Source organism: Podarcis tiliguerta (genome assembly GCF_965153285.1).
Source record: "Podarcis tiliguerta genome assembly, chromosome: 10".
Taxonomy (NCBI): domain Eukaryota; kingdom Metazoa; phylum Chordata; class Lepidosauria; order Squamata; family Lacertidae; genus Podarcis; species Podarcis tiliguerta.
Genome location: NC_139543.1, coordinates 23252407 through 23264149, shown reverse-complemented (window position 1 = coordinate 23264149; position 11743 = coordinate 23252407). Strand labels below are relative to the sequence as shown.

Here is an 11743-nt window from a genome sequence, read left to right as displayed (position 1 = left end):
TCCCCCGCCTTTAGTTCCTTGGCGTCTGAGAGGAGAAACATGTATCGATTCCGTTCACGGGCATCCACGGGGATTTCTGCCGCTGCTACAGCTTTGCCTATCGCCTGCTTTCCTCAATCGCATCCGCTGCCTCGGTCCGGGAAGCCGGCCTCACAGAGACGTTTCTATAATAAAAAGCGCTCCTGCTCTTCCATCGGCTGATTGTCAGCGCTGCCTGGGCGAGGGGGAGAAACAAAAGCCAGGCCGACGAGAACCCCAGAGAGGGAGCACCGGGAAGGAGCCGCGCGCGAAGCCGTCGCCGCTACAAGGCCGCTGCCATGCCCAAGTCCAAGCGGCGGGGAGGGGGTAACCCGCGCGGAACGTCAGGTGAGGGAGCCGGCGCGCATGCGCCCCCGCCGCGGGGCGTAATGGGGGCTGTAGTTCTCTGCTTGGCTTCCCCCCACGGGTGGCGGGAAGCGAGCTTCTTGTTCTGTTAAGGTTGCCACCTGGCCTGTATTTCAGGTCCTCTCTCTCTGCCAGGTTAGGGATCCCCTCCAAATAGATGTGTTTGAAAGGTCATGTGTTTATGGTCTCGGTAGCCAAGCACAGACAGATTTACTACTATTTCTACTACTACCACTAATTAATTTATTTTTTATACCCTGCCCGTTTCCCCAGACTCTCTGGGCGGTTTCCAGCACTTTATAATAAAATATCAAACATTAAGAACTTCCTGATATAGCGTTACCTTCAGATGCCATCTAAAAGTCAGATAGATGCTTATTTCCTTGACATCTGTTGGGAGGGTGATCCACAGGGGAGGGTGCCACTATCGAGAAGAACTTCTGCCTGGTTCCCTGTAACCTCACTTCTCGCAGTGAGGGAGCCGCCAGAAGACTCAGAAGGCTGAATGATGGGGTTGGAGATGCTCCTTCAGGTATATCGGGCCAAGATGAAATCGAGACAGAGAACAACTTATGTAAATGTATTTGTGGACACTGAAAGGCTTTAAATGGGAGGACAAGTCTCCAATCATTTTGGTATTTGCTATGGACAGCTTTAGATTTTGTGGTGAAGCAATAAATAAAACTATGTGGTTATGTTCCATCAGGCCTCTATCCTAAACAAATGCTCACAAAGATTGAGCAATCGGACCCATATTGTGTGCTTGATGGGAAAAGATTCAAAATGCAATATAAATTGTAAAGGCACAGATTAATAATACAACTTGCTGCTCAGATCTAATCTGTTTAGCTTTGTTTCATATGCAGTGATATATTTCAGCCTTAGGTACCATTTAAATTATACACAGAAATAAACTCTCTGGTTCTCATGGTAATCTGAAAATACCTGCAAGGCTGTGACAGGTATCATCTAATAGGTCTAAAAGCAGCAAGGTGTTGCTCATTGCTCAAAATAAAAAGATGAGAGCTAGGCATCTTGGAAGACGATTAGTCACTAGACATTTATGCAACCTCAGTGATGTAATTATGTGTTGTTGCTGTTGATAAAATTAACATGTGAGGCCAGTGTGGTAAGTATACAGCAATTCTAACCCAGTGAAATTGGCTAGATATTGCTTGACCCCTGCCCCAAGAGTTGAGAATTCTGATGCTTTCTGTTTATTCTACCTGAGTTTGATACTGTGACTTTAAAACTTTATAAAAATATCTATATTTAGTGGTTTTTTAGTGGTGCCCATAGTAATAGTTGTGATTGGGCCTGCAAATGAAGTTGGATGAAGTCTAGAAATGCAACATGCATTAATAGGGTAGTCTTTTAAACTCCTGCCACATTTGTATACTTGCTGTGTGTTGGACTGCATGCCTCCCATTTTGTTTTAGTAAAAGCTTACTTCTATGCCAACAAGGCTGTTCTTTGGCCAGAGAAATTCTGCCGGGTAGCATGTTGCAAATGGTTGACAGCAGAGGAATGTTACACTTTGTTTAATGTGCAGATACTGGGAGGTTAAAAGAACTTAGGCAGTTAAGAATAGATGACAGCAGAATAGTTTGAAAACAGGCTGCCACGCATATACGGTAAGACAGAACTATGGCTTGTTGAAATAATTTGTCTTTGAGATATAGCTGTCAGTTGGTCTTCCTTCCCAACACATAATTCTGTCTGCAGTGGACCCCTACTTCTAGGGTTTAGAAATAGAAAATTGGCAGTATATTGGTCTTGATGGCGTAGACATTCCAGAGTATTACCCTGTGTTAATGTTGACTGTTCCAAATGCTTTTCCTAGGTGCCCAGCACAGAAATATGCAATCTTTTAGTGATGAAGATGCATCAATTGAAACTATGAGTCACTGCAGTGGCTTCAGTGATCCTTCCAGCATCACTGAGGATGGTATGTTAACCCTTGTGTCTTATTAGGAAACTACTGCAGACATGAAATGCTTATTACATTTGGAAAGAGTTTGGTTTGGATTGAATGTGGTATATTTTATTTCGAAATGCTACTTTATTTAAAAGCACCTAACCCTCAAGATAATTGGGGGGGGGGTCTAATTTGTAGCTCCTTTATGAAACTAAGGCAAGTCAAAGAATTTATGTTTCATGTATTTGTGTTACACGTTCACATTATTATCTGGAGTAGACTAGTCATTGAGTGGAGCAAGTTTTGCTTACTACAAGGTAATAGTTGTGTTGGGTAGTCACAAAGCCCCCTTTCTGAAAGAGTATACCGTGGACCCTCTAGTTACGTACCGCTCTGGATACATAACTTTTGGGTTTTGCCGCATGCGCAGAAGCGCTCAATTGCGGCGTGCGCAGAAGCAGCATTTCTGCCTATGGACTTTTCGGGTTGCAGACGGACTCCCGGAATGAATTTGATTCGTATCCAGAGGGTCCACTGTACAAGTAGAAACTCTAGGGGGTTATTTGTCCAGATTATTCCCCCCTCCACAAATGAATACATGTTTTTACATGGCATCAAAACACCTTTAGTAATGGGGCCAGTTCCTAAACCTGGCTGCCATAGTGGAGGTCCAGCCCCATCTATCTGCCAACTCCACTATTGCCCAGCAGTGGAACACAGAGCAGATCAAGTATGAATGAATTGATTTATTACGGGGTCGGACCAGAAATACACAGAGCAGATCCTCCACTGAAGGCTTGGTGGCCAGGCAGAAGTGGAGGAGACCTTACATGGATTAAATCAGATATGTATAATTTCCACAAGACTCTGAAGACTCATTCTGTGAGGCTAGGTTTATTAATTGTAATCGTACTGTCTTGTCACGTATGTGTAGGGCCTGAAGTTGATGAGGAAGCAACGCAAGAAGATTTGGAGTACAAGCTGAAGGGATTAATTGACCTCACGTTGGACAAGAGGTATGGGAGGTCGGAGAAGTAAAAGCTTAAATTGGCCATCTGGATGTATGTTCTCCGGATGTTTAGGGCTCCTGTCCTTGAGGACTGTCTGGGGTTGGTGGGCAAATGAGTCTAGCACCATCTGGAAGATACCTGGTTTAGGAGGCTGGCTTAAAAGATTTTGCAAATTGTGGGCTAGAGCTTTCCCATGAGGTCATAGGAGCTTTATAATATTGTAACCCAGCCCTGTGATCCTCAGATGAAGGGTAGTATAGAAGTTTAATAAGTAATAATTATTGTATCCAAGGGCAGATTTGTTCAGGAAGTTGTATCTTAGCTTGGCAGCAAATCCTATGAATTAGGATACATTTAGGATAGCTACTGTATAAGTCAGCCTTCATCATGTCTTAATTTGGGAATAGATGATAATAGGGAAAATGACTTTTTTTCAGCTTGTTCCACCCACATCATTTTTCAATGTTCTTGCCTGCCATGATTTCTCAGCTCACCACTACTTCAAGAAAGCACCCTGTCATTTTCTAAAGGCACTGGGAATTTTTTCAATTTAAACCTGAGTCTTATTCCCTGCCATATCTACCTTCCTCCAGTTACCAATCCCTCAAATGCTCTTTTCCTAAAGATGTTGGATTAAGAGTCTTTCCCTATGCCTAGAAAAGGAAAAGAGCTGTGAAGAGAAAACATTTTATGAGCAGTGTTTCCTTGGCATTGAGACATTAAGGTTTGCAGAATGAGAAATTGGGCGAATGTGGTGTCTGCCACAGCAGAGGCTGAGTGCTAGTATGGGACGCTCTGATAAGCAGTTTTTCAAATCTTGGCTTTGGAAATCTTAGCCTTAAATGTTGTTCTGCCTTTTGGGAAGGAGGTAGAGGTGGAATCTAAAGCATGCATAACACAACCAGATTGAAATTTGCAGCACAGAGCTTTCAACTGACCTTTTACCATGAACTCCCCAATAGTGCGAAGACAAGGCAGTCAGCTCTTGAAGGTCTTAAAAACGCCCTGTCTTCAAAAATACTGTACGAGTTCATCCTGGAAAGGAGAATGACGCTAACAGATAGCATCGAACGCTGTATAAAGAAAGGTAATGTGCATCTCTTTTCCTATAAAATAGCATTATTCTGTTGTCATGTTTAATTGCTCTTGCATTTAGTTCTGCCAAGTCATGACTGGCTTTCTGTGTTTAGGCAAGAGCGATGAGCAGCGTGCAGCAGCAGGATTGGCTTGTCTGCTTTGTGTGCAGCTGGGGTCAGGAATTGAAAGTGAGGAAATATATAAGACCCTTGCGCCGATTCTGAAGAAGATTCTCTGTGATGCGTCAGCAAGTGTACAAGCAAGGCAAGCTGTAAGTAAAAAGTTGGTACTTGGGATGAAGAAGTGCAAGTGGATGCCTTGTATCCCATATTGCAGTGACGTGTGTGTTGGAACCTGAGGGCCTTAAAATGTTTCCCTGGCCAATTGGTGTCTTATTCTTTTGCAGACTTGGCATCAAGGCTTATAACTTAGTCTTGAACCGTCAGGCAATGCCTGTGTGTCACGCTTACTCTCCGTGGTAGGGTTGCTGGCGACAGCGCATGGCAACCGTTTTGGGTCCATGGAAACTTCCACAGGATGGAGAGGCAGTTGTGGACACCACACACCCACCCTGCAACCAAGCATACACTACAACCTATTCTAAAATGTTTCTTTCAAGCTTGATACGGCCAGGGAGAAGGAGGCCTGTGTGGGTGTAGATTTGCTTGCAAGCACCACATTGGTGACCCCTGGTGCACGGCGATAAAAACAGCAATTGTAACTCAGAATGTTTCTTGCAGGTTTGGTGGGTAATGTCCCTTGGAAGTATTAGTATTAGAGCTAGCCAGGAAGGAAGGAGGGAGAGACCACTAGGGAGCTGGGAGTGGTGTTTTCCTGTAACGTGCTTCCTTAAACATTGAGATCTAGCCAAGACAGTGACAAAACCGTAAACTTTCCTTGTTTTTGTATGAAACAACTTGCAAAGTATGTGGTTGACTGATCGGTTAAAGGATGCTTTGTTGTCTTGTCTGAAGACAAGGACAGAAGCATGTTACATGATTTAAACCACTTTTAATTGGAACAGACTCACTCATTTTTGGTCTGTTGTTCTGTGAGGACAAAATGTAGCAGTAAAGTTAAAAGCATTAACTTCTGTTTCTTTATTTCTAGTGTGCCACCTGCTTAGGAGTCTGTTGCTTTATTGCCACTGATGATATCACAGTAAGCAAACGTTTTTATGAACGGTATTATTTAGCTATGAATTAACCATTCCAGATCAAACAGTGAATTAAACGGTCTCGGTCTGTTTCTTAAACCAGGAATTGTATACAACCATGGAATGCCTGGAAAATATCTTCACAAAATCCTATCAGAACGAGAGGAATTCAAATAGCATTTCCAGTACCCAGAATACAGTTCTTCACATCAGCGCTCTCTTGTCATGGACGCTTCTGTTAACCATCTGCCCAATGAATGAAGTGAAGAAGAAACTTGAAATGTGCGTATTCTGTTCCCTTGGAAACCATACCCAGAAGTGCAGTTTAAATCAAATATGGCTTTGTGTGCAGTAACGCAGATCAATAACATGCTTCCAAATTTCCTAGGCATTTGCATAAATTTCCCATCCTGTTATCCTGTGACGATGTCAACATGAGGATTGCTGCTGGGGAATCCTTGGCTCTTCTGTTTGAACTAGCAAGAGAAACAGATGGGGTAAGTTCAGAGAATGATTCTGCAGGGAAAGATGGAGAGCATATTTTGTAAATAGCTTTTATGCTGTATCTTGGGCGTTTCGTGTATCTGGTGGAGAAATAATGGCTTTCTGCATATGAATAACATTTGATCATACATAGGTCTTATTAGAATCTGGATCAAATGTAATATTTCAGTAGCAACTAATTAAACACCTGCAAAAATCAGGATCATATTTCTGAGGAGTTGAAGTCATCCTCTGTGTTATGTCTTACCATGCCCCTTGAGTGTGATAGATCGTGTGACCCTGCAGTGTTTTAGTTCAGTGAGGGGAGTGGGGAGAGAGAACACATCACTCCCATAATTATAAACTTACATGAGATACCATTTATATGGGAAATTACTTATTTCTCCAATTTTTTAGACTTTTCCCCATAACATGATTATCATTCTAGGGTGGTTTCCACCAATACACAAAAATTCAATGAGATTTTTTTAAAAAAAATCCAGTTAATAAAAACAGAGCAACAGCATAAGGCGGGACAACCTGCAATGATTGCAAGTTTCTTTAAATACCAAAATCTTGAATTGAACCTGATAACATATAGGCAGCTGATACAATAAGATCATCTTAGTTCATTATTGTTTCAGACTTCCATAATTTGCTTTATCATATTTTAAAGTGGCTTTATTAATATCTTTACTGTTTTCTATGTACCTGTCTTGGTAAGGTACCTATAAAAACTCTAGGTGACCCAGGATGGTAGAAAAAAGAATAACTCTAGATTCGTCAAGACGGCCAGTCCATTGCACAATATCTAAACGAGCGTTCAAAACTTTAAGCTCTGATTACAGCATTTGACTTTGGTTAATGGCATCTGTTTGACCTCATTAACATTGGCTCCTACACACTGCCAAAAACCAAATAATCTTTCAGCCTACTCATTGTTTCAATGATTGAGCTGTCACTAGTAAATTTTTCCACTCATAGGAACAGCCAATAAAGACATTACATAGGATCGTGTGATGAACAACTTGGGCAGACAGGTGTAGTCAGATGAGAAGGAAACATAAGATATTCAGTGTTGCTACTGAAACACACATATAAACAATGTGGGAGGTAAAAGGTGGAATCAATAGCTGACTCAGTTTTAGTAGTCATGAATGGAAAGAGGAGACCTGTTAAACCAGAGGTCCGAAATGCAGAACCATTTCAGCATCTACTCACTTGAAGCTACTCACATCAGAGCAGTTAAATGATGGCTACATTCCCAAACAAACCCCTACTAAAAGACACTTTATAACCTTAATAATAATAATATATTGATTTCTCGCACTTCACCAAAAGGTCCCAAGGCAGGTCGCAGCAACAAAACAATTTAAAACAACGAAACCAAGCATGCACAATAATCATCAGGTTAATTTACAGTTTCCAGTTAGGACAAAGAATAATCTCCCCTTTCTAAATTTCAGGGTGATGGATAGAAGAAGCAAATGTAGACTTCAGAAGACATTTTGCCCTTAAAGGGAGGGCTATTTTATCCTACAATCTCTCAGAACACCTAGCTTTTAGTATTGTTATAACTTGATCTCTCCATTTAATGAAGATTTGTTTGACAGTTGAGCCATTCACAGTGAAATGTGAAATACAGTTTGCAAAATATTCAACAAGTTCAACTCCCACAAGTAACATGTTATTCCCTCCTCCCCGTCTGACTAGGATTTCTTTTATGAAGATATGGAGCTTCTAACACAGAAACTGAAGGCTCTAGCCACAGATGGGAACAAGCACCGTGCCAAAGTGGACAAAAGGAAACAGCGGTCTGTCTTCAGAGATGTCTTGCGGGCTGTAGAGGTAAAGACGAATGAGCAAATGTAAAAAAGTGTATAAAATGTTACTGGTTAAGACTGCATCTTTGAAAAGCAAGTGCTTTGAAAAGCTTGTTCTTTTTAGTATAAGGGACGTTGCTCAGTGCTAAGATACACCTATTGAATATATTGTACCTGATCTCATTTGTTTTATTTTTAATACTAATGACGGCATCCATGGAGGCCACTTTTGTTTAGGGAATAGCATTTTGGGGAGGGGTGCTTTTGAAACTTCAGGTCTTTCAGTAGAGATACTGGCTTTGTCTAAAGAGCAAACTGCTGTCAGAGGACTAACCTGTAGTCAAAGGTGAATCTTGAGTCATGAATAATTCCTGAATTGCTTTCATTAAAGGGGGGGGGGATGGGGACCCAGTACATTGAGATAGCAACTAGGTCCAAAAATTGTGTTTCACAGGATTTGTTTTTAATTCTTATATTTTAATCTGATGTTTATAATGAGAGCAAATTATTAAAATCCAAAGCCTGCAGCACTATTTGGGAGGTATACATTGAAGTCAGGCTCAGCTACCTCCACTTGAGAATAAGTCATGAAATTAGCATGATTTTTACAAATAGTCAAGCAATGTACTGTCTTAGTTTGCAGCGGCAGCTAGGGTACATTCAGGTGTAAGTTGCATTTCTAAAACGACACTTTCCTGATATTGACTGCTTGTTTATTTTGACAGGAGCATGACTTCCCTACAGAGACAGTCAAATTTGGACCTGAGCGCATGTACATTGACTGCTGGGTTAAAAAACAAACATACGATACTTTCAAGGAAATCTTAGGATCGGGGATGCAATACCATTTGCAGGTAACTTAAAAACTTTCAATAGAGTGGCGGTTGTACTTAGTGCTTTTTAAACTACTTTAAAAACACAAACGGGGGTAAGAGAACAGGAAATTGCTTTATGGTGCTACCTCATCTCTACTTGAGTAGGACCCTCCTAGATTTTTAGCCATGGAAAGAAAACAAAAATGGTACTACAATCACATTTAGCAGCTCTTGATAGCCGATATGTCACAAGCAATGGTTGAAAACTTGAAGGTGCAACATTTGCTCAACTCTAATGACTTAATGTTTTATCCAGTCCAATGAGCTTCTCCGGAATGTCTTTGAACTCGGGCCGCCACTGATGCTTGATGAGGCAACACTTAAATCCATGAAGATTCCCCGTTTTGAAAGGGTATGTTACTCACATTCTGTTAAGCTGATTTACTTCGTTTGGTTTGGTTTTTAAATTTGGTGCAGTTTCCGCTTTGTGATTTTGCCACTTGCCCTGAGGCGCACAGTAATTAGTCTCCTGACAAAAGCATCTAACTCAGGGTTTCCCAGACGAATCTTCAGCTGTTTTTGGACTACAACTCCCATCATCCCTAGCTAGCCAGGACCCCAGTGGTCAGGGATGGTGGGAACTGTAGTCCAACTGGAGATCCAAGTTTGGGAAACCCTCATCTAACTGAAACTGAGTCTTGCTTGGTCTTTTTCTACCTTCAGAGAGCTTTCAGTAGCACAACCTGAGCATGTGGCTCAGCACTGCCTCATCCTGGGCTTGGGGTTTCTCCGTCATGGCAGACATTGTAATTTGGTGAAAAGAAGAGGGGAAAGCAGTACAGATAGAGTTGGAGTAGGTGTCCCCCACCCCCAAATAAATTCCCCAAATATGCAGAGCCGTACTACTAAAAAGCCTTTGCTTTTTGACTTTGTTGATAGAAATAACTTTAAAGAACTTGATCTGTTCCATCTTGACTGTTTGGGCCAACAGCCTACTCTTTCAGAAGGTGTTACAGCCCTCTAGTCTGTTAGAGAAGCTGGTGGTTTCACAGTTGTAGATAGCAACTGTGAATGGCTTTCTGTATTTGGATGTACAGGTGGCATAATAATAATAATAATAATAATAATAATAATAATAATAATAATAATAATTATTATTATTATTATTATTATTATTATTTATTATTTGTAACAGAGAACCGGGGTGATGGCTGAGATAAATTCAACAGGCCGGAGAAGAGATGATCCTATTATTGAGGGCTCTCTGCTAGTGCACTTCAGCCACCCACGCACCTGAAACATACACCTTCCAATTGTGTATTAAAGCGTTCATTTCTAGTTAACCCTATGGCTAAGGAAAGCACTATATTGCAACTTACCAAATTTATAAAGTTCATAGGTTTAAATAGTTCTTTTTAAAAAGTGGTCAGTGTAAAAATAAACAGCAGTCTGTCCCCAGAATCATAAAATAGCACATGGCGGAGGGACCCGCAAAAATAAATGCTGTCTTGCGTTGTGGGACCTCTGCTCCACAGGGCTTCCTCCCAGTTTGTCCCTACCCTGATGTAGCATTTAGGGTTTTTAAAAGCCTTGGCGCCAATGGAAGCTTTTAAAAAGCCTAAATGCCATGTGGGGCCTTGAAGCTGGAATGAGAAGGGTTAACCCTCCCTCGAGAAGGGTCTCACCAGGAGGGGGGGGGGGATTGCTTCAGTTGTTGTGATATAATTTATAGACATTCACATGGGGACTTCATTTATGTGGTCAGCTTTGACTCCACATAAGTGTCCCTTTGCAAGCAGAACATCTCTGAACTGCCATCTTTTGGCAACTCCATTTTGCAGAGACGTTTACTGAGTATGTAAACCTTCCCTTAGAATTCCATTTATCTCGATACACACAACTTGTGTGCACAGCCTTCATAATGTGCTGTTGGGGAGTGGTGGCAGCTGCTGGCAACAGTTACTATGCATATCTGCTTTCATGGTGACCGGGACATCAGTGTTACGATTAGCTCTCTTACCAGGTTCTGTATGGTAGAAAATCAGAACGGAAACAGATAATAAATCTGAGAAGCCCAACTGTGTTGGCATGGTTGCTTAGCAATCATAAGGATTGCAGAATTTTCTTCCAGCCGTGCGGTATCTTGGGCAGCAATTGCATCAACAAAGTATTGTGGTTGTAATTTTAATTTTTAATGCTAAGACCACCACTTGAAATATTTAGAACTTGGTGATGCAGAACTATGTAAAGGTCAGCTGGCAGTGTACAAGATTTAACAAATCTTTCTCATTTTTGCACATTGGCTGTTGTCAAATACACGGGTGTGTCTGTGCAAAATGAATGCATAACCCCAAAACGTTGTCAGAAGGAATGTTAACACCGATTGCATTTCTCTGCTGTTTTTATAGCATTTGTACAACTCTGCAGCATTCAAAGCCCGGACGAAGGCTCGAAACAAGTGCCGTGATAAAAGGGCCGATGTGGGCGAAGTGTTCTAGAGCAAGCTCTGCTGAAGACCGTCAACTTCGTTCGGTTAAATTGAATTTCTGTTTAGTGTGATTAATTGTGGTGTTCAAAGTGAAATGAGACTTTTAAAAACTCCATGTATTTCTTAGATATCTTCTTGCCCATCTATAGAACAGTGTTGTATATTAGCTCCCTAGATGGATCTGTATTGTAGATTAGAATGTAATCTGATGAGGGGAGAGAGAGGCGGCTTTTGTAGCACTTTATTGGTGAGTAAGATAGCTCGTGAATCTGGCATAATTCTTAACACTTGGTTAAATGGTGCTGAGGGTTGCTTTGTTTCAAGGTTCATTGTTTTTAGCAATCTAATAAGATGGGGGGAATTCTAATAAGAATATCTGTAGGGTTAAGCACGCCTCTGAACAAGCTATTTTATAGACCCGTGTTTTAAAATGAAACATCCCAGCTGTGGCAGTGACCTTGGTGTACTCGCCATGGACCCCTCTAGCTTGGCTTGCAGCCTTTACACTGAAGTAGCACATGAAATCTTTCAAGAAATGTTACGCATCATATGCTGAAACTTGGATAATAAAAGCTATTTATATCTGAAA

At 41.4% G+C, this 11743-nt stretch overlaps 1 protein-coding gene across 1 annotated transcript; it reads left to right on the top strand.

The window, feature by feature from the left end:
* IFRD1 (interferon related developmental regulator 1) lies at positions 1–11743 on the top strand. The gene is made up of 12 exons (XM_083399921.1): positions 1–366; positions 2228–2332; positions 3237–3318; positions 4275–4399; positions 4503–4660; positions 5500–5550; positions 5649–5827; positions 5934–6042; positions 7742–7876; positions 8577–8705; positions 8983–9078; positions 11075–11743. Exons 1-12 carry the CDS (start codon positions 318–320, stop codon positions 11162–11164), a joined length of 1308 nt encoding a protein of 435 aa, XP_083256047.1. The 5' UTR covers positions 1–317; the 3' UTR covers positions 11165–11743.

Excerpts from the sequence above, each read along its gene's own strand:
- IFRD1 (XM_083399921.1), top strand. The coding sequence starts at position 318 with ATGCCCAAGTCCAAGCGGCGGGGAGGGGGTAACCCGCGCGGAACGTCA. Across the intron at positions 367-2,227 it reads TAACCCGCGCGGAACGTCAG|GTGCCCAGCACAGAAATATG; the intron begins GTGAGGGAGCCG and ends TGCTTTTCCTAG. Across the intron at positions 6,043-7,741 it reads TAGCAAGAGAAACAGATGGG|GATTTCTTTTATGAAGATAT; the intron begins GTAAGTTCAGAG and ends CCGTCTGACTAG.